General features: G+C 39.2%; 1 protein-coding gene across 1 annotated transcript; it reads right to left on the reverse strand.

The window, feature by feature from the left end:
• Positions 1-985: 985 nt before the first annotated feature.
• LOC120774107 (glycoprotein-N-acetylgalactosamine 3-beta-galactosyltransferase 1-like) lies at positions 986-2,530 on the reverse strand. The gene is made up of 4 exons (XM_040103510.1): positions 2,073-2,530; positions 1,931-2,012; positions 1,181-1,444; positions 986-1,123 (listed from the first exon to the last, which is right to left on the reverse strand). Exons 1-4 carry the CDS (start codon positions 2,528-2,530, stop codon positions 986-988), a joined length of 942 nt encoding a protein of 313 aa, XP_039959444.1.
• Positions 2,531-23,402: the final 20,872 nt, after the last annotated feature.

Here is a 23,402-nt window from a genome sequence, read left to right on the forward strand (position 1 = left end):
TATGCCCTCATGAAGGCGTGTCGTCGCTGCATTCTCATTCATCAAGCATGGAAATCTTAACCCTCCTTCTTCACTGCCAATCATTTATATACCCAGAGCATTTACAATAGTGAGGAGAGATTAACTTCTTCTTTAAAAGATCCTACAAGATCCTACAAATCAAATTTTGGTCGAAAGTAGATTTTGCTTGGACTTTTGTGATATTTCGGACAATCATTTCCAGTGAACCATCTGAAGACAGCGCCAGTCAAACACGCCCATTGTGCTCTCAACCAACAGAGTGCTCGAGAACATATTCAGCCAAATTTTATGAACGTAACTCAACGATCAAGTCTCGTCAATGTAGTATATACGTTCTGCTGTAATGCAAGGCCCCATTTGACACTTCTTCGGCATCAGAACCCATCTAACAGCAATGAAAAGGAGATGGACGGCCAGACTAATAAAAGCCCTAAACTTATAAACAAGCCGTAAATTTGGAACAGTCGACTTTTACACAAGCTGTTATCCGATCACGGATACTTCAAAAAGCATCTCCAAAGGATGGGAAAAGTCGAAGCGCCGTTGCTCATACAACGACGCGACAGTAGACGACGCTGAACACACATTCTTTGAATGTATGCGATGACAACGAAAATGCATCGTCATAGATGAACTGGACAATTTAATTGGCGTCATGCTGTTGAGCAAACTGGGGGATCATGCAGAAACTCGCAGCAATTTTGCAACGGTGAAAAAAGCGGGACCTTTCCCTGCCAGGTACGCAAATGTAAATCTCTCATTGAGAAAAATGGAACGTAATGCAAATGTGGTTCCAGGGTGAGCGACAGTTCCTTAGAGGGGGGTTTTAGTGCCACATACCGTGTCTTTCACGACGGCACTGATGATTCATCATTAGTAACAGAAATTTCAGCAAAAAACGTTAGCGATTCTTATACTACATTTAACACAACTGAAGCGCCTGTCTTCGTCTTTTTTTTTTATTTCAACGTAACGGCAGTGATATTGGTGCAATTACGGTATTGTTGGTTCTCATGTGATATATGAAATGATCCAGTAAATACATTTTATACGGCAAGACGAAATTGTAGGCAATGGCTGTCTGCGAGCAGCAAGTTAAGTCCTTTTAGAAATAAGGCATAATATTACTAACAAATCTCACAACAGTACATTGGCTTACCTCTGCGCTTTTGAAGATGGTGTAATCCCTACGCCAAGACGTTAGGTATTTATTAAGATGAAATGATACAAAACGGGCGCAACCATGCTGATCACGTGAGCCGGCAGCCATTACACCAACGTTCTTCAGACATTCACCCAGCTCCACGGTCTCTGTACGGGTGCTGTTCCGAATGCAAAGCTTGTCATTTGGTAGAGCTTTTTCGACGAAACGCCAAAGCGCCGCTTTACTAAGCACATAGCCAGCATTAGCGGAAATGTGATCCTAGAAGAATTATTTATTTAGCGCTTTACTTTATAAAATCAATGTATATATATATTCAAATAGATATGATTGTCTTTCACGAATATTATTAACCTTCATGGATATATTGTACCATAGAGGTCCAATCATATTTTATACACAAATTTTCTTCTTATTACTTTTGCAATCTTCGTTATTAATCTGGATTCCTGCCTTAACTCAGAACCCAATCAATTAATATATTTTTTAACTGTACTTTTACTTTACTTTTACTTTACTTTACCCTTAACCTCAATTCATATAGAATTAAACTTTACTTTAGCTTTTCCAGGGTAGAGGAAAGGTCTACAGAGCTTTAATATGGAAAACTCTCCAAAAATTATCGTACAATCACATAGCTTTATTAACACTGACTTTCTCCAAAGTCAAATCTTCCTCACTAGTTAATATATTTTCGAAAACATTTATAATATGAGATTGCAGACTTTTCACTTATTCCAAAAATACCTTAACTTTGTGCCCGAAATATATAGGCGTCTCCGGCGAATAGGTATGGAGAAAGTATCGCATATTTTCCATAATTGCATAACTGAAATTAAAAATTAATTTTTACCATCGAAAAGCCTTTGGTCTAAACATCACTACTCACGTCCTATCATCCGCCCTAAAGAACCAATCCGCTTCGTCCAAATGGTTTGCGTGTATATATTTAAGCACCGCCTGTATTTTTGACCATGAATTTAACGAGTCTTCCTGCCTAATTCCCAATTCTTGATCATTCTGCCAGCTCACAAAGATTAGTTTATTGCAGCGTCGTCCCCATGTACGTTTTACATGCTGTGCTCTAGATTTATGATGCTCCCGATTTGTCACGATCCAACAGAGCACACGTACCGCTTGACTCAGGTCTGTCGGTATGCTGTTATTATCGTTTTTCATCGCAACCATGTGACTCTGCCTATAGCGTGTATTAGCTTGGATGAGTTCGCGGCGATATGGGCGCCAAAACGAAACGACTACGGCTAGCAGGGCGCCAATAACCAGACCCGTGATGAAATGTACCAGCAAACGTCGTTTCCTCACCGGCATAGAGGTTTCAGCGGCCATTATTAAGAATTAATAATAATATTTTAACAGCAATTTTTTTAAATTATAGCCGAGTTTAGTAAACTTTGACTGTCAGTTATCTAGTGATAAACGAAATTTTTCAAATAGAGCCGCAGTCTTCGAAGCATTGCATTAAGTAAAAGTCTGCAATATAATATGAACCCATAAACAAAATTAATTGCACCAAAAATACCAAAAACAGCTGTTATATCTAGCAATAAGGGAGAAAAAGTATTTGTGCAGAACCGAATATTATATACTGCCGCGTTTCAACACATAACATTAGGTACTAAACTTAATTAGATACTTGGTACCATTTTGCGTTGGCAACACTGCCGCATTAAAAACTCATCTTAAAACAAGCCCAGGCCCGGAAGCCATATTTTTTTATTTATAAAAAAATTGCAGAAACCCTCTCTACATTTTTACAATTTTAGAGAACATTTTGCATCTGGCAGTCTTTGATTTTCCCCAAATTGGAACTGGTGAATCGAACAAAAAATTGGTATAAAACAAGAAAAAACGTTAACTTCGGCTGCACCGAAGCTAATATACCCTTTCCAGGTGTATTTCTTTTAGTAACTATGTGCCCAGGTGTATGGAAGCTATATGCTATACTAAACCGATCTGAACTGTTTTTGTGGAGATTATATTGTTACCTTAAGCAGTAATCCATGCCAAATTTCGTGAAGATGCCACGTCAAATGCAAAAGTTTTCCATATAAGCCCTTGACTCCGATCGTTCAGTTTGTATGGCAGCTATATGCTACAGTTAACCGATCTGAACAATTTCTTTGGAGATTATATTGTTGCCTTAGAAAATAACATATACCAAATTTCGTGAATATATCCTGTCAAATGTGAAAGATGTCCATACAAGAACTTGATTCCGATCGTTCAGTTTGTATGGCAGCAATATGCTATAGTAAGCCGAACTAAACAATTTCTTCCTATATTACATAATTATCTTAGAAAATAACCTGTGCCAACTTTTGTGAAGAGACATTGTTAAATGTGAAAGTTTTCCACACAAGAACTTGATTCCGATCGTTCAGTTTGTATGAACCATGACGTGAAAATGACGTTTACAAAATTTCAAAACGATATCTTAAAAACTGAGGGACTAATTCGTATATATACAGACAGACGGACATGGCTAAATCGACTCAGCTCAACATACTGATCATTTATATATATACTTTATAGGGTCTCCGACACTTCCTTCCGGGTGTTACAAACTTCGTGACAAACTTAATATACCCTATTCAGGGTATAATAAATAAACAGACAAATGAATATATAACGAATAGCAAAAAATTACACTACTACAATGAGGTAGATACACCTAGTTGTCATCGATTGGAACTCAACTGGATCACAAGGGTTTTGCCCTCACAAATAAATTTTTCGTAAATAAAGTAGCGCTCTTGCATAGTAAACAGGCAGGTGGCACACGAAAAGCGACTATTAATACGTAATACTTTATGTACTCGACGTTATGCGCTGGTATAAAATATCATTATTTTATTTTCAAACAAAATCAAGTCAAAAGTCGAGTTATTGTCAAGAAATTTAAGGCAACTGTTCAAATATAAATAATAATATATGTTAATACTTTCGATTCATAATTGCATTAAGCAAGTCGAGTGTATAATATTCAACTTTTTTGAATAATTATTATATGCCAATGTTATTTGAGAATAACATATACCATCTGATCAAATTTGGAACAACCCGGTCTGACAAAAAATGTAATTTTTATACAATTCCTTATTGCCGCCTACAAAATAGGCTTCTGAGCCAATAAAAGACTCTGATGACCTTCGGTGCTTTTTTATCTTTTGCGACCCTGGAAATGTGCTGAGTCAATCCATCAGAGACGTTGAGATCTTCTGCTATCACTGTAATGCCAATACAACGATTTTCAAGCACTGTTTCTTGGACGTACTGGATATTATCATCATTAAAGGGATGGATGAATGGACGATAGGTATGACGTAGTTTTTGCGACTGCGCATGAACCGATGGTGGCTCTACGCTAGCCAGTCTCCCACGAAGCCCATCTATAACACAAGAGGATACGGGAACACCGACCAGTTCTAGGTTGCCTTTCCTTGCTAGCTCATTAGCTTTACAATTTTCTGTGATTCTGCTGCGGCCTGGCACCCATACCAGTCTTATCACAAAGATACTCGATCTTTTAGATAGCGCGGTTAGACACACATTAACCGCACTTTTAATGAGTTCATGGACAATATCACCGAAGGTTTGGACAGCGACTGGAAAGTTTTGCCACATTGCTTAAATAAACGTTCAACCTCATTTCAAAGAGATCACTGACTTAGTCTTAAACGCTCAATTAAACATTCGAGTATACTGTGCTATCTAAAACCTTTTCTTTACGGATTTACCTCCAAAGGCATTGCACATGAAGTGAGAGCAAATAAACAGAATTTTAGAAAGACCTACCACTACGAAAATTATAACAACAGATAAATGTAATTTTAAATATTTATACTGCAAATATGTCGATCTTGAATACGAGCTTTGGATGTAAATGACATGATTTTAAAGAATAAAATAGATAAATAAAATAGGCTTGAAGTGTCTTGAAGTTTTCGTCGCTTATAAACACAAACCTCATATGAGAATAGCTTTCGTATTGTGCTGTTTACTAATTATTTTGGAGAAGTCAAAGCACTCTAAACCCAGCAGTCAGCTGTTCAAATATTATTCAAAATACGCTCAACAAAATTCTGAAATGAGCTATGCTTCTTTATTAGAAACCATATTTCTCCTATTCAACTACCTGCGAGAAATACTGCAAACTATTTAGGGTTCTCATTAAAGTCTCAAAAAACTGACAAAGAAACTAACTGTGCTCATAACAACCGAAGTTTGTGCGACTCTGCTAGTTTCGCTTTAACTTGTCGTCACTAAACAAAAATGTATATTTTTGCCGCGAAAAATTCATGAAACAGTAGCAAGGCAAAGGCAGAGGCGGCAGCAAGTAGCCAGAATAATAATTCGCATATTTTCGCAGCACCGCAAATCTTTCTGGCTTTTCGGAGACCGACGTACATAAGCAGCAGCGTGTGTGTGGCTACTCGCTGTGAAAGTAAACTCGTTAACATGCAAAATTATGCAGGATTTAAATTACTTGCGCTGCCAAAGAGCTAAGGCTACAGCCAGATCCAGCTTTAGCACTAACCAACCAACCAGCAACAACAACATATCCCCAACATATGCATACATAATTAACTCGCGAGCGAATGCAGGCGCAGGAAAAAACATGTTGCAGAAAGAATTTGCGTAAATAAGTCGAAATAGGATAAGCAGAAGAGAGTGAATAACTTAGGATTTCGAGCAGTCGCTATGAAATTAAAAACTTGTCGAGAATGACACGAATGTTAAGTTAGTTGGTAAAAAATTTGCTTGTAGGGAAGGATGTAACTGGTGAAGGTATAGTTTATTTCGGACCAAAGACGATACGAAAGAGTAAACTGACAGTTATTTTTTGAAAAAATTCGCGTAATAGGATTTCTTCGTCCCTTCTATTATCATCAACTGTAACTTTTTAAAGACAGCAAGTTGAAAATTTTCAGAACTTTTAAAAATGTAGACATCATTCGACTTAAAATATAGTATGATCCATTTAGAGGTTCCCTACCTTTTTAAAGAAAAAACATAGAAACTTTAAATTTAAGGGAGCATGTTTATTATTATTCGAAAAAATTTTTTGGCATTTATTTTTTGTAGATTATCTTTTTCAAATGTTGGCCGCAGCTACGTTTCGGTGGGCCCATCCGTTAAGTCCAATTTTCGATGACTGGCAAGTGGCACACGTGATGGCCAAGGCCTAAATCGAAGTGTGATTGTCCGCATAAACTTTAGACTTTGCATATTCCCACTGGAAAGAGTCTTACGATGTGATATCAAACGATCTTGCTGGTCAATCGGCCGGTCCACAACGTGAAATTATCTTCTTATCGAAGTGTACACTCAATAAATCCTTTGATTGGTACGATGTGTGGGAAATGGCATCGTCTTGTTTAAACCAAATGTCGCCGACATCACGATTATCAATTTCAGGTATCAAGTAGTAGGATATTATGCGTAATCACAGTCATCATTTTTGAAGAAATGTGAACCGAACCAAACCGTTGTTTTTTCTGGACGAAATGGCATTTATTGAATTTCTTCAGGTTGCTTTTCATTCCAAATGCGGTAATTTTACTTTTTTACGTACCCATTGAATCAGAAATAGGCCACATCGCTGAACAAAGTTTAGCACGAAAACGTCAGATCTTCTTGGAATTTTTCAATAGCTCATAGAGCGAAGCGATGTCGCTTGGGAGGGTCGAGCGGCTTTAGTCCGTGCACAAGCTGTATTTCGTACACTCTCGCCGTAAAATACTTCAAGTCGTTCTATACGTCAATCCGAGTTGCCGCGAACGGAGCCGAATCGACTCTGCACGGTCTTCGTGCACCCATTCAGCTACGGCTACTATATTTTCCTCACTGCGTGTTGGACGTAGTCTTTTCGGTCGAACATTATGTCATAATAAGTGGTGGGACTCAAGATTGGTGATGGTGTTGCGAATAGTACGCAGAGAGTGTCCCACTGTCATGATTAAATCGGATTGGGAACGAGTTGTTAATCCGCTCTCCTTAGAAGTTATCGTGAGGTTAGCAGACACTGGACAACAGTTAGCTTTTGGGTGACTTCGAGACCATTCAGGCCTAGAGTAGGACGCGTTTTTTTTTTTTTTGTAGAACGCTAATTTTTACAGTTTTATTGAAAGGTGGAAACATCCAGATACTTCCTTCTCCATTATACAGCGTTTCTAAGACTGATGTTAAAACATCTTCGTAGTCATATTTTTTGCGAACCTATTGAAATACCCTGAATTTTCCTTAGCCCCCTCAAAAAATTTGTGGCAGATCTAAAGCGTTCTGTCGATTTTTGAGAGTCTTTTCGAACATTACCTTAGAGTATTTACAATAGATGTCAGTGTTCTTATGAATCGGTGTTCTCAGCTATACAAAGAGGCTTCGATGGACCTTTTAACTTAACCTAAGTTTAAACCAAGTCAACTTTTATCGAGCTCGATATTAGCAACTCTCGTGTCCTGACCCAATCTAGATTAACAGAAAACATAAATAGCTGAAAACACAGGCACTTATGGTGTAGTAGATATTTGTGAACAGTAAGAGTTTATAGCATTCGGATTCGGGGATATTTTGTACGAAGTAACTTGATCTCAGAGATAAAATCCAAGAGAACCAACAACTAGTTTGAACCAGTTGAAGGGGTTTCGGATATCAACTTCTAAGGTTTTTAACAAAGTAACTTCAAACTAATTAATATTATAAATGAAACAAATTGTTGGTTCCACATTTTTTAAATTTTTACTAGCAAAATCGGTCTGAACAACGAAAAATTGAGGGCGATCTGTTGAGCCTGTTCCAATTCTATTTTTACTAACCAAGTTTTTGACTATATGGTTCAAATAACAGACTGGCATAATCACTAGCACACAAACATAAACACGCTGGAAGAATTGGAGCCTGGCAACACTTTTCAAGTGACAGCAAACTGAGCTGCGTGAAGCGGGGCACGCCGTAGAACTCATATTGCAAACAGCGTCAAATGTTGCACCGCTAAAACATATATTTACACATACCAGACCATCAACATACATACATTTCCATGCGACACGCTTACGCATAATTCATTGCCATTGCACCAAAGTAAAGAATGGAGGAAGTCATCTTAAACGGTTTGCTGCAACGGATCGCTTAAGAGGAAAACAGCCAGCAGAATAGCCGGATGCCAGCTGTTGACTGTGAAAAACTTTTAAATATATTAAAGCCCGTACGGACAGATAGCGAACAAGTGATGAACGGAGCGCCGACAGCCAGAGGAATACAATTAAACAGACAACTAAAGATGCCTGGATGAAAGAGTATGAACCAACGTGGAAAAGAAATTAAATAAACAAAAAATCTAGAGACTAAGAAGGAAGATTACAAGGAGATACAGCAAAATAATACAAAAAAACACACTAGAGCAACGTCGAGCGCCAACCCTACAATGCGTACACGAGTTTTTCTTCCCCTTTCCTTCAAGGCACCTGCCAGCCGACATCCGTAGTGCAGCGCACGCTGAGATGACAGACGAAAAAAGGCTGTGGAAATTAGATAATTCAAGGATTTCAAATAGAAGTAGATGGAGCAAGGACTTTAAGACTTTTTACTAGGAGAAGATGAAGCACGGACGCACAACACGCTCTCTCTCACTATGTCGATCTGCTGCACGAAGAGCAATCTATTCGTATATATAGCTGTAAGTATGCATCTACAGCTGCTTGAAATAATTTACTTGCATTCTCGCACCTTTAAATGTTGACAGACTTTCTTGCCGTTACACCTTTTGTTTGTAGTTCCAGGTAAACTCGCACATCCCCCCATACTTACGCTTCTCTATGTAGCTTTGTTGGCACGAAATTACAGAAGTTTTCATCATGGTGTAACTCAAATGAAGTGGCCGTTCGAGTGCAAATCGAATGAAAAGTTTTTCGTTGCATACTTTTAGGTGCACGCACCAATATTTGGTGCTACTCCAGAGTAAAGCTAAATCTTCTATTCTGCATCTCTCTCACCTTTTATGTCGATTATTATTTTCTACAAGTTTCAACTTTATTCAATAACACTTCATTTTTTAATTATCTGCACTCAATGTATGTATATACGTATATTTATTTATGCCCATGTATGTGTGTGTACATACATTAGTATTGTGAACAAATTAAAAGCATTTAAGTAGTTCCTAAGTGGCTTAGTTCGAAATAATAGAGCACAGACCATAAGTAGGGAAGCAAACCGTTCTTAGGGAATATTGAAAGGATTTAAAACGAAAGTGGATTTTAGGTAAGAACACTTTTGGCTGCACCAAAATTATAATACTCTTCACGCGTGCATTTCCTACTGAAAAAATCTTGTAAAAAAGAGCTTTTCTTGATTTTGATCGGAGAGTTCGTATGAGAGCTATATACCATAGTGGTCCGATCTGAACATTTTTCTTAGAGATTATAGCTCTGTTTTGGGTAGTACTCTATTTCAAGAAGAGATCTCATTAAATAAAAAAGTATTTCGTAAGGAATAAAGGAAATAATTACCAAATATATATAATGAACCAGAAGACAGAGGTATAATATGTCATTCATTTTCGACACAAAACTAAAGTATCCAAAATATAATTAGGTTAGATCAGGTTAAGAGGTCAATGCGGACAGAGATCTCATTTGCGCAGCTTAGAACGCCCGTCCGTTATGATAACTAAAACTCCTCTACAATAGACAATAAGACCCTTACAAATCAACAAGGTGCTTTGAGCTTATCAGAAATTTGTTGAGACCCCTAATGTCACTTTCTGCTAAATCTTCTGGTTCGCTGAACGCCCATTGTTCGATTGTGGCAAGATGAACTTTGCTGGGGACAGGAGTCTACTCTAAGCCAAAAGTATCTCGATGTCGCACAGGAACTGGTCTTCGACCAGCAGAATGGCCCTGCAGTCTTTGGAATCGACAAGAAAGCTTTTTTCGACCTTCTGTATAAACGCCAAACTTAACTAGTCGCCACGTCTTCAGAACAGGGCTAAGACAGTTCACGTAAATGGGTGCCAGCCGGCTTGACTGTCCGCTGCAGCTGCGTTGGTGGTACTACTTCAGCGAAATGGTTCAACCGAAAGTGAGCATCCAGGAGTACTTTCAAGAACTCCTCGCTGCTAACGGTCCAACTACTGTGCGCTTTTCGCAGATACCCCAGTATAGTAGGATCGCTTAAAAAGTGAGGACTCATGACAACTATATACGAGATTTCTAATCCAAGAATATTCTGCTCGAAACCTTGTTGTGTTCTTCGTTAGCTCCTATTTCCACCAAAGGATATTCCTTTACCTTTCTGAGCAATACTGAACACAGAGCTGAAAACCTCGACAAGCTAAGTACGTTTTGAGTTTTGCTTCCAGGTAGCTTGTTCCATAGGGTATTGAGTTTCGTTAACATATTTCTGTCCAGTTCGTCGTATAGACAATGCATGGGTTTCGCAATGTTGATCATGGTTTCGGCTTTTAGCCGTACACCGTACTTGGCAATCTCCTCCACAATTTCATTCCCCACGATGCTTTTGTGGCTTCGCACCCAGGGGAGGTAAAGTTGATTGTTTCTGCAATAACTGCTGCTCTGCTTCCCAAGACAATTCTGGCCGATATGCGATACGAGGTTACCATCTTGTTGTTGTCTACGTAGAGGTTGACACTGAAATCGCATGCAGATACATTAGAGGGCAGCTCTGTGGCTCTCGCAATAGCTAATCAGCGACCATCAAGATTGACTGTCACGTAGGAATTATGAAGCCCACATGACATCAAAAAGTCGCTTCAAGATTAAATTTGGTTCCAGCTTGCAAACATCGAACACAATTCGGTCCAATTGTTAATTCTTTGTCTCCAATTCTGCAAAACACTTTAACTTAAAAAGTGAATCGATAAGTTTTCGGAAATATATTTCTATTGTAATTTTCCACTTTTTGCATTAACAGAAGTTCGCTTATCAAAACTATTATAGTCCTTGAGTTCAAAATTTATTTTGAGTGCTTGTAAGGAGTCTATTTCAAGTATTAGAATAGCATACACACATACACGCATTTATAATAGTAAATACCTTTCCAACACCTAGATTTGTACACGCTTACTTTCATCGATCTCACCAGTACTGCTTGCTAATCTCCATTTCAATCTACTTTTCAATTTACTTTTATTTGAAGCATACTTTATGGCTACTTTGGCATGCGAACGCTGCCGTTTTAATATTTGCGTTATTTAACAACATACAATACTATATAAGACAGATGGAAATCAGAATCAGGTGCTTGGTGAGGTTTGTTTGATAAGTAAATGTAAGTCGAAAATATTTTAGAATTAACAAACTAGCGGAGAGGCGTGGAGATTATTGATAAAGGTACACTTGGATCTACATATATATAGTAAATAATTATTATTTCTGTAACGGATATGAAAAAAATGTACCGAAATGTGGAACCGTGACATATTGCCTACTAAGGATAAGGATTTCAGACGACTCAAACGTAGAGAAAACCACAAATTGTCCATTATCCAACTCAGTTTCCCAAGTATTTTAGCACTTTCTGGGTAAAGCATCTGTCCCTGCCCATTAAACTAAGAAAATATTGGCTTTCCAAGTTGTAAGGTGTAATATTTCGAATCAACGATGGCATTGTTTTGCCTTTTATCAATGCCGAATAGATGAAATGACACTTCTTTAGGAAATATGAGTATGTTATGATAACTCTGTTCTGGCATAGTGTGAAAAGTTTCGGATAACGGAAGATATATTGATTTTCAGTCAATATTTCTGGCAAAACATTGCTCTCACTAAACATAGGAATCACCTGACTCAAGAAGCCGTTCCCACAACTTTGAAGTTCATTCAAAAAAATATTTGCTTTTCCAGTTTCAGAAAAGCCGTCCAGCAGTCCTTTCGTGGCCGCATAAGTAAGAAGCAAGCGAGTTTTCCTAAGTGTCTCTTGCACATGATCTTGGCGGTACGGCATATACTTAAAACCTTCCATCGCGCTCTGATCCGCCTGTAAGCCCTGTCATAAATATCCTTCTTAGTGACTTTCGTATTTCTATAAGCTGTTCGATAGCCAGACAGATGGCACTTTTGGCAATCTCATCAGCTGCTTCGTTTCCCGGACCCCTTTGTGGTCTGGAAACAGATACATATACAGTCGCTTTCCGGCCGACGCTACATCTACTATTTCCCTGCTTCTAAGGACCTCAATTGGCCATTTTGGATTGATCTATGTAGATGTTGTAAATTCCGCTGGTGCGCCGTAGGCTTCTGTCTGGTTTGGTTACTTGAAACTTTTTGGATTGCTTGGATTCAGCCATTGAAAATCTCTGAAAAAACTATCGTCTAGTCAGTTAGTTTACAACAGCGCGCCGTTCGTTCTTCCTTTTCGCTAGTTGACGCCAATTGGAGATTCCAAGTATAGCCAGTCGTCGAGAGAGGACTTTAGCATTTCATCAGAGGATCTTTGGTTTTCTCCATTGGGGGTGATTTTTTATGTCGCGGGTCCCAAAAACAGCGCACAACCCATTGGAGGGATGTTTCGCCTAATCACGTTAGCTCGCCTTCAAACGGACGTTTTCTGGCTACCCAGATAATACTGCTTCTAAGACCGCAATTCTCAACACTGGTTCGTGGATTATCATCACACCAAATACGGCGATTTTGTAACGTACCTATTCAACCAAAGGTGAGCTTCATCGTTGAACAAAATGTTCTTGTGAAAATTGGGATCGGAGGTCATACCATTTGAATGAAAGATTCTTCTCAAAGTCTTCCATAAAGTGGATGGACATAGCTTCAATTGTTGCAAGCTTCGGTGAATAGAATCATACTCTGCTCCACAGCAGTAATAGCTTCTTCGGTCCGCACTGTACAGCGTTCCTGAGAATTATCCATTAGAGAAAAGATCGGGCGAAACTAATCCATGGTTGCTCGAATTATCGACTCTGCATGACAATTATGTCGACCGGATATTGGACGCAGCGCATGATGAGTCTCGCCAACCGAACCATTATTTTTGTAATAAATTTTACAGTTTGTGAACTGAGCTGAGTATAAATCAAATAACTGCTGTCAAAAAAAGCAACTCCGAAAAACGTATTGCCTCACATAGGCCGGTTACTTTCGATAATTGCTTCACAAATCATCCCAGCGATATCAATTTCCCTTCATAGACCTGCGATTTAACTCCGTTCGACTTTTTTCTAGAGTGCCAAGAAGAATCGCTGTTTTGCGAATATTCTGCTAATCTCTCTGGTCCTCCAAATGGTTAGCGAACAAATCATTGTTTTGTCTTCGAATCTAGTTTTATGAGCAAAGGCTTTGAGATTGCTTCCTAAAACCTTAACCCAAATTTTGAAGCTTTAAAATGGCGTCCTAGCATGTCTTGGAACGAAATTGCTCAGTGGTTTCTAAAGAAATGGCGAGAGTTCGTAGAAGTGTTGCATTGAAAATTACTCTTCCAAGGATTCAAACCATCACTGACTTATCAGACCTCTTACACTACTCTAAGTATATATATATGTATATATAATACGAGTATATATAAATATACACAGACATTAACGGCAGTCAAACACAATTGGCATCAAAGCGCTTCTTCGGCGGCTACTGCAAAGGACTCACCACTGAACTGAGCGAAGCACTTGTGGATAAACTTCAACTACTTACTTTCTCAGCCAGAGGTTGTAGAAATATCCAACAGCTATGAAGCTTACTAACAAGTGTACATATGTTTGTTTGTATGAGTTACGTAATGCTTTGCACTTAACTCCACTTGGCCGAGAGAGGCTAAATAGTGCTGGCGCCCTGCTGCTTGTAGTTTAATTGCAATTGTAATTGAAAATGAATATAAGTACACGAGCACTCGTCTCACAATGATTATTTGCAAGCCAAGTCTGCTCAGCGCACTTTTATGGCGGCTTCCTTTCCCGCCAAATAAGTTTTATTACTTCTTTTAATTTTCTTAAATAATAAGAGCTCAGCAATCAGATTTTGTTGGTGTTTTTATTGTATTACACAGATTATATTGTTTGCTTGCCGTACTCCCTCTCGCCTCAGCCTCACCCTTCTGCTAGCCGCGTCGAGTCGTAATTAGTAAAGTTTTCACCGCCTCTCACTCGGTTAATTTCCATTTGCATTATGGCTTACTCGGATATCTTCTTTACCGTTATTGTCTTGGCCTTTTTCACTTTGCTATTATTCATTGCCTTTCAACCGTTATTCGTTGGTTTTAATGAATTTTTCGTGCAACACTTTTTGAAGTGCCCGAAATCGTGTAGTTTGCTAGATAATACATGCAAATATATATAACGGCACAATATATGTGCTTAACTACTCAAGCATACATAGAGAAATTCACTGCCGTATATGCGAGTGATCGCACATTAAGTATGCATTGCAGATTATGAGCTTTAAAGCAAGCGAAGTACACTCTATCACGAGAGCGTGTTCGAGGAAGGTATCATTCGCACCCAAGTTTTTGAGGCAAACACAATTGAACTCATCACAAATACTTTCACCGGCAGCATCATCACAGCACAAGTCCAAGTCAACTGACTGCCGCTTGACTAGTTGCATGGCATCTGCAATATATTGCACAGCAGCGCTTCAGTGGCAGCCACCCTGTAGGAAAATGTGTCGATAATGAAACTAGCACTATTTATAGAATTATAAAAAAAAGGTTTCTTGAAAATCGCTGAGAATTATTTCTTACGAGGGCAATGCAACGATAGTTACCGAAGTCGAATATACATACATACTTCCTTCCATCTTCAATTCACTACACTTCCGTCATCTCAAGCATCATAGTGAATAACTGCCAAAAGCCTTGTTATAAGAAAGTCTCAATTATATGTAATACACATTACAGTTATTTCAAGTAAACGATAAACCTTCCAACAACAACCAAGTGGATCTCTGCCCCCAATAGTATGGCTCTACAAACGTTGCTCCATTTGAACTTAAACTCTGTATATTTCCCCATATACAGTTGACGTATGAAACCCATTGACCATGGAACCAGATTAAGTTATCTCGGTTGTTCATTTTGACTTGAGCGGTATTTATTTTTATTGTTTTTTTTTTTTTTTGTAGGGGAACATCAATCCACTAAATTTAACCTACTTCCAACTCCAGCACGAACTGACGGACGATTAATCTGATATATATATGTATCTCATTTTTGCTATGATTGAGGCTGCGGATTCGCTGACAGATTTCCTAGTTCTCATTAGACTGACACATGAGTGTCGTCAAATTTTCCACCGCAAAAACCGAGTTTAGTTTTTTCCTTGTACTTAAAAAGCGAGGGAAATAAAAGAATACATGCTCAGAGCCTTCAAAGCAAAAAAATAAATAAATAAAATATTCCAAGGAGAGATATTTATTTTCATTCATTCATTCATTGTTATGCTTTTTGTAGATAGACAGGGTTAGGTAGCTGATGATTCCAAAACTTCGATGTCTGATTTTTGAAAGAGCTGGACACTCGTAGAGGAAGTTTCTTTCATCTTAGCTCTAAGTCTGCATATATTTTTTATGAATCTTTGTAATAAGTCCTTGGTTTTTGTCCTGTCATAACTTGACGATATCTGTATCTATATCCTGCTATAGAGAGACTCCTCTTAGCCAACTCATCTGCTTTGTTATTATCGAAAACGTTCCTGCGGCAGGGAACCCAAATTATGGACAAATTGAGGATAGAGCCATGTGTAGAAGTTCACGAAAGTAAGGAAAGTTCTCTGAACGAAAGAGAAGAAGAAAGTTTTGACCTGTCAGTGAGCTTAAAGCCTTCCTACATTTGTTTTCTATGCTGGAATTGATATTTGAAGATGGCAAGTTTAGTAGGGCCGCCTGGCTATCCCTGCAAATTGTTTCTGTCTGTATCCTTCCGTAACTGTTCAGTAGAACTTCACAGGCCTTCTATATCCTAGTACTTCCGCTTGAAAAAAACGCTAGCTGAGTTTGCTAGACAGAAAGATAGAGGCATAGTTAGTTTGAACCAAATAGACACTGGGGCGAGTGAAAAACACTGAGAAAGATTTCGATGCCTCTCCTAGTGGACAAAAATGAATATGGCATCCGTTCACACGCGCAACAGTTGGGTCTACGTAAAAGGAACACATTTATTTTGGTCAAGAACTCAGCAGCATAACTCAAAATTCTTGAAAAATAGCTTCTTCCGCTAAAACAACAACAAAATACGTTTGAAAATGAATTTGAATAATTTTAAGAAGTAGTGTGTTGACGCCTTCGTACCTTTACCATATGTATGCCACTTTTCTATCGAATATCCTTCAGTAGAACTTTGCGCTGCAACTCCCTACTGGCCACATGCGCATCCGTCGAGAAAATATGCACATCTGCATACGAGTATTGTGCGAATATAAATTCAGCCATCGATTGCCAATTCGTACATTTCTTCTTGCTTCTTCCACTGTCAAGTGGAGTGCTCAGCAACGTGTTCGAGTATTTGCATATTCAATGCCAGCGCATAGCCGGCAAGCAAGTGCACATCTTCCGCCATCAACAACAGGCACATAACAGCAACAACAACAACAACAACCTCAACTGCAAAAACCAACAAGCAATTGCAATGTGAGCCAGCTAACAGCTGCTTTGCTGCATTTATTCCCGCTGCGCTGCCAAAAGCTGCTGCAGGTCCAACCGATTCCGGATCGCCAGCAATGTCGTAGTAGTTCATTGAACAGAACAGAAGAGAGAATTCGAGGAAACGCAATTCGCTTGGCTCAAGCACTTTTGCCGCACAAAACAAGCTTGCATTTATTAACAAAAGCCCACACATACATATAGACGAAATAAATGCATGTGTTGTTGTTGTTGCTGTTGCACATGTCGTATGAGCATTACTTGCCGGCTGCTGGAGCGTACGCCGCGTCGATAAGGTGAATTTTCAATAACCCGAAAATGCAAATGCAAATGTAACGGTAATAATAGACAGTGCCCAACAGCAAAAAAACAACACAAAAGCCTTCTAGTAGCTGCCGGTTCACCTTTTGCTGGCGCCGCCTTGCACAAATTTATTATTTTCCGCTCCATTAACACGGCAACTTGAAGTCTTTAAGTGCGCACTCATACGCCCTGGTGCTCTGCCGTTTGCTAGCGTCGCTTGAATTTATTAAGATCCCTGTAAATACTGTAAACATGTCCAATGAACATTTTTGGCCACATTATTTATTTAAGTTTTATTTAAAAGTTACGAATACTTTCCACTAAGCTTACTTATTTTATGCATACACACGCATACATGCACACTTCTCTACACATACACTATTGTGAACATGCTGCCGACATTGTTTGAAATGCTTTCGGGCCATATTCGTGTTTGTTCTTATAAAGCGATTTTATTTACATTCCATTTAAGCTTAGCAAGCTTCTATTTTTGTTTAATTTCTCAGCATTTTTCAGAGAACAGAGAAATTTTCATGTTTCTAACAGTATTTAATTCGAACAATAATAATAAAAAATTCTTAAATATTTGTGAAAATACTTGTATAAATTCTCTCCAGGTGGAGTGCTAGCGACACCGAAGGTGAAGTGAAAAAATTTAGTTAGCATTTAAAATGAAATTTTTAAACAACAACAATTATTACACGTTCCGTTTGAAAAGAATTTTTTCAAACAAAATCTACATATGTTCTCCAAAATTGGATTATCAATTTTATTTTCTAAATTCACAAATTTAGAAATAAATGTAAGGTCTAGTAGAAGGTTTGCCGCGGGGTTTGTAACACCCAGAAGGAAACGTCGGAAACCTATAAAATATACATATGTATATCTAAATTATCAACTTGACGAGCTGAGCCGATTCAGCCATCTGTCTACCTGTATATATGCAAACTAGTCCTTCAGTTTTTCAGATATCGACCTGACATTTTGCACACAACCCTTTCTCTCCAAGAAACTGCTTATTTGTCGGTACCGCCAATATCGAACCACTATATCATACAGCTGCTTGCGTGAAAAACTCTTTCATTTGACAAGATATATTCATGACATTCGGTATGAGTAACTGCCTAAAGCAATTATGTAGTAGATTTGATTGATAGACGAGGAATGCACCGCGACCTTAGGTCTATTGTGCTCTCTCCTAAATCACAAAGGCTCTCCTAGTCCCAACATATTGATAAAGTCTAATAAACTGCTAGGATGCTAGCGAGGCGATGTGATTCCTATTCGGAAACATGGAAACACCAGAACCTGCGTCTGGCCAGTGTACTTAATTGGACCGGCAATTTCCCAAGAAGCTTAACCTATATTATACGAACATCAAATATGATTAGACACACTGCTTGTAACCTTCCGAAATCGAAGACAAAAGTTGAGGAACATTTTCGATCCATTTATTAGGACATAAAAAAATTGGTGGTAGAACTGAAAGTTGACGAATAACAACCAAGAATTTGCAGCCGACAAACAAAACGCGAAAATTTCTGTGTGAGAACTTACCAAGAATACCACAGGGTCTCAGAGTACAATACTTTGTTGGATACAATCGCCGAAGATGTGAAAAAGCTTTCTTAGAGAAGTATTCAATAGATTTCAACTGAGTTTGCTGCTTCCAGAAAAAGTATGTGCTTTGAAAACCAGAGAAATGGAAAATCCTATTGACTGCTTGATAGATAAATTTAAAGGCATTTGGGGTAATGACAACTTCGTGCGATGTTTAAAGTTCAAAGGTACACTTGATCACTGGTAGTGCCATTGGGGGCAGAAGCAAATAGCAAAAGACAACAAGTTACCCACTCTACTGCAATTAACTCTATCCGCTCCCATATTAGGTCATGCAAAATCATATTTTAGTGCTTTTTTTCAGGTTGGTCAGCATTTAAACCATCATTAGACCGATTAAGCTCAAAAATAGTAGCCAATTAAGCATTGTCTAGCAACACTGTTTATCCCGTAAAATACCTGATTTTCGCATCCCAGCTTACGAATGCCTTTTAAGTCGGACTATTACAAGCTGTGGATGACATCCCGTTTCAACGGCAAAATACAGTCGCAAAGCCAATGTTCCAAAGTTTCAACGTCTTCCACACATGCTCTGCATTTTGCCGACTCCACTTTACAAAGGCACTGAAAGTGTGGTCTCAGGCTAGTTACTCTTTGATGATCTCTTCAATGGAATATAAATTCCGGAATAAAGTCGGTAATAACCGACTTACAAAAGTTAGACACAGACCTACTGGTCCTTAGTAATGCCAGAACTTTAAGAGCGACTTGCTATCTAAATTTGACACTTCATCTAGTCCCATTAATTATGCAACACCTAAATATCTAAGCCCAGTTACTACAGATAATGCTGGACAGAAACGTTGGAGGTGTTCCAGCGTCTCTCTCGTGTATATTTTCTGCATGTGCAGTCGTTACTAATGCCTGTTTTTTATAGTACGTGGAAGCATCGAAAGCCGGGTGCGGGACTTTAATCCGCTAAACCCTAACCTACTCCCTACTCCACACTTTCCCACTTAACCACCAGATAACGTATTCGTGGAAGTGACAAGAAAATTTACGTCTCCTCTATAACACCGACGGACTGATGCCTATTCTGCTGTAACTGTATTAATATTGTCATGATGAAAGTTGCCGTTTCGCGAACACCTTTCCACTTCTCAGAGGACTGACACATAAGTGCAGTCAAACTTTCTACCTTTAAACTACCACCTAGTGCTGTTTCTAGCTTTTCCCTTATGTTTAGAAACCGAGGACAATGGAAGAACACGTGCTCAGAGTCTTCTATTGACACCGTACACATCAAACAATACGGACTGACTTATGCCTATCCGCTCGCATCTGATGCCAGTAGGTTAGGCCAACAACAGTGCTGCAGTCATTTCGATATCGTGTGAGTAAAATGCAAGCATGATTTTCTTCAGGGCTCTTGTAGATAATCTTGGTGATTCTGCATGACCTTAATTCATTACATCTCTCATAATCGGTCTGTTAGTTCATGGAAATTTTCATTGTATATCGTTTTTATTGACTTTCGTATTTCCTGTACTTGTCCCGTAGCCACTTTGGCAATCGTATCAACCTTATCCTTTCACGGAGTCTCTTAGTGTCCTGGAACACAGATAATGGTGCAGCATAAGACTTGAAGCTTTTTTGTCTATCCACCATCGACACTACCCCAAGTAATATTGTTATATGCACTCGTTGTTAGTGTTCCAAGATCAGAGATGTTCCACGAGAGTCCATTGTTTCAAGCTACTCTTTTAAAAGCGGAATATTCCATTTCCGTCTTTTCATACCTGCAAACAAATTTTAAGTACCATTTTCAAATATTTAATTCAGTTATTATATTATACCTATGTACAAATATCTAAAAATATAACCATTTTATAACCAACAAGTAATTAAAAACGCCGCCAGTGCAATTTTCAACTTTGAAAAACATCAAAAAATCGCGCAATTATGTTTCGGAAAATCAATGACATATGTAAATTGTGTACTCCCTTCCACCGCCGTCTAACTGTGTGCAGCTTCACATATCATAATATTTCAGATATTTATTGAAAACATTCATTTTTATTGCTGTCGCGCCAAATATTGCCGACAAATCAATTGCACCAATCACTTTATGTCTCACAACTATTCAAAACCAATTTCTATTTACACTTTTGCTAATATTTTTGCAATAAATATTTTCCAAATATTTCTTTTGTTCCAGCAGATGGTCAAATAATGGCGGAATTTGGCTAAAACGTTGCCCCAGCTCAGTAACGGTGTTGATGCATTTAAGCTCGTAGACTACAACGCCGCTGATGTTGGTGATGGTGATGGCGATGATAGTGAGAAAATTGTTTTACCAATTCGGCGTACTCAGGCGTTATCATCCGCTTTATATGGCAACAATGTGGAAAGTTTTTTTGGTACAAATTTCAATTTTTTTCATAGTTTTCAACGAATACGAGGGAGATCCGATAAGCGCTTAGCCTCGGCGCCAAATGGCGCCAATATCACAAATAAAATTTCAAATTCCAGCCGAATCGGAGTCGTAATTTTACTGGATACTGTTTGTATACGGGAGCTAGGCCGTAGCTCATGGTCCAAAAACGTCTCACACTGAAGCTAATCTGATCGGTCTACCGATTGAAGCTGCACGAAATACTCACTGACAGCAGTCATCTCAATGGATTTGCACGAAATATTAGGCATGAGAAAGATGACATATTTGCTTACTCCCAAGAACACAACCCTGAGACCTTTTCAAGAGTTCTTTGAAGCTTTATAATAGCTTTTGCCGCTGTTTAAGAACAACAATGGTTGTGATTTACGTGAGTACTTTCCGACGATGGACTTACCTCATAGTGCTTTCTTTGAAACACTTAGATCAAAACACTGCGTTGATCAGCACCCCAAAGTATAAATCCATTTTGCTCGTATTTTTAGTTCCAATTGGTTCAGGTGGATAGGGACAACTTAGCCACCTTAGTCGGATACGCGGCCGATCTAAAGCCTTTGCTTTGAGTCCGGCACCCGGCCGCAATGGCTGTTTAAGAACAATACGAAAGTGGTTCTGTGCCGTTTCTTTTCTTTCGAGGAAACATGAGTCCACTGGTGCACAACAGAAATCAAGAAACAGTCGAAACACTGGACGCTACACAGTGAAACGGATCCAAAGATCCTTCCTGGAAAGTTGAACGGCGTCTACGCTGGCTAGGTAATGTTGTCCGAATATATGAGAACACTCCAGCTCTGAGAGTATTCGACACAGTACCCGCCGGGAGAAGTCTCCTTTCGAATTCGATTCTTCTTTACTGGCGTAGATACCGCTTACGCGATTATAGCCGAGTTAACAACAGCGCGCCAGTAGTTTCTTTTTTTTTCGCTACGTGGCGCCAATTGGATATTCCAAGCGAAGCCAGAGCCGTCTCCACTTGGTCCTTCCAACGGAGTGGAGGTCTTCATCTTCCTCTGCTTCCCGAATTCGCTTACTGAACAAAAATTTTAGTCATATGGAAAGGTGATCGGGATTCGGCCAAGAAGGTCCTTTTTAAACACTTTTCAGATAAGCTTAAAGAAGTTCTAGCAATACTGTGTCGAACGTACTGAGCTAAGAGGAGACTATTAAGTCACAATCACAATTTTTCTTAATTTTCTCTTTCCTTTGTAAGCGCCGTACTTATCGAACCGCCCTCGCGGATTCCTTTTTGTTTTTGTAGCAACTAAAAAGTGCGAAAAAATTAGAGTATAAAGGACAGCAGTCGCCAGAAGTGTTGTGGCATACCGGATGGTGGACCTAAAACAGGACCACTCAGCTCACCCATCAACTACGGTGTCAGCAATTGCATTTGTGGCATTGATGAGTGGTGAGCCGGTGTTGTTGTTGTTTTATGTTGTCATAAGCTGGCACAATAAAGCACATGCAACGAATAGGCACAACAAAAGCAGCAAAATCAACTGAAATAACTGTATTAGAGATGAACAATGCGCAATGAAATATGCGCCAGGATAAAAGTGTCTAAGCTGCGAAGCAGACAGCCCACAGGCAATGGCCGACAGCATATGGTAGCGCGTTCCTAAGCCACAACAACTGCAGGTACAACACATTTTTTTATGATTATTTGTGACTGCTTCTCATTTTTTTGCATCGCTAACTCAACTTTTGGAGACGCAAGAAAAAGGAACTCTACAACAACAATGATGGCAGTGATGATGACACGAGTGACTGGCTGATTTGGGCGTTGTCGTTGAAAGGTGTGCAAAATAAATACGCTCCAAGCAAAACGGTCAGCAGCTGTCAACGACTTTCTGTCACTCACTCACTCACTTACTTGCTCGGTTGTTGGCACACCCACGCACTCACGCTGCGCTGGGCGCTTTCCTCGGAGCTCTCCGCTGAGCTCTGAGGCAGTCCATCGGTCCGTCAACTGCCGGTGTCACGCAATCAACATGTAAAGTTTTTTGTAGTTATTGTACACGTGTAGTTGCCACAGCATCATATCCTGTTGTGCGTTTGTCCTGTCGTCCGGCTGTCGCTGACAGTGGCGAAAATATTAACGCCAGCAGCTGCAGGCGTTGCCGCTCGTTCGTGGAGTGTGTTGGTAGCAGTGAAACGGTTTAAGGGAGCACAATATATTTGCCCCGACTGGAGCTGAGTTCGAAATCGTCGGCATCATACCCCGTTATTTGCAGATGCGCGAATAAAAAGGAAGATATTGGTTTCACAAGGTGGGAGACCTTGATGA

This window comes from Bactrocera tryoni, chromosome 1 (genome assembly GCF_016617805.1).
Source record: "Bactrocera tryoni isolate S06 chromosome 1, CSIRO_BtryS06_freeze2, whole genome shotgun sequence".
Classification (NCBI taxonomy): Eukaryota; Metazoa; Arthropoda; class Insecta; order Diptera; family Tephritidae; genus Bactrocera; species Bactrocera tryoni.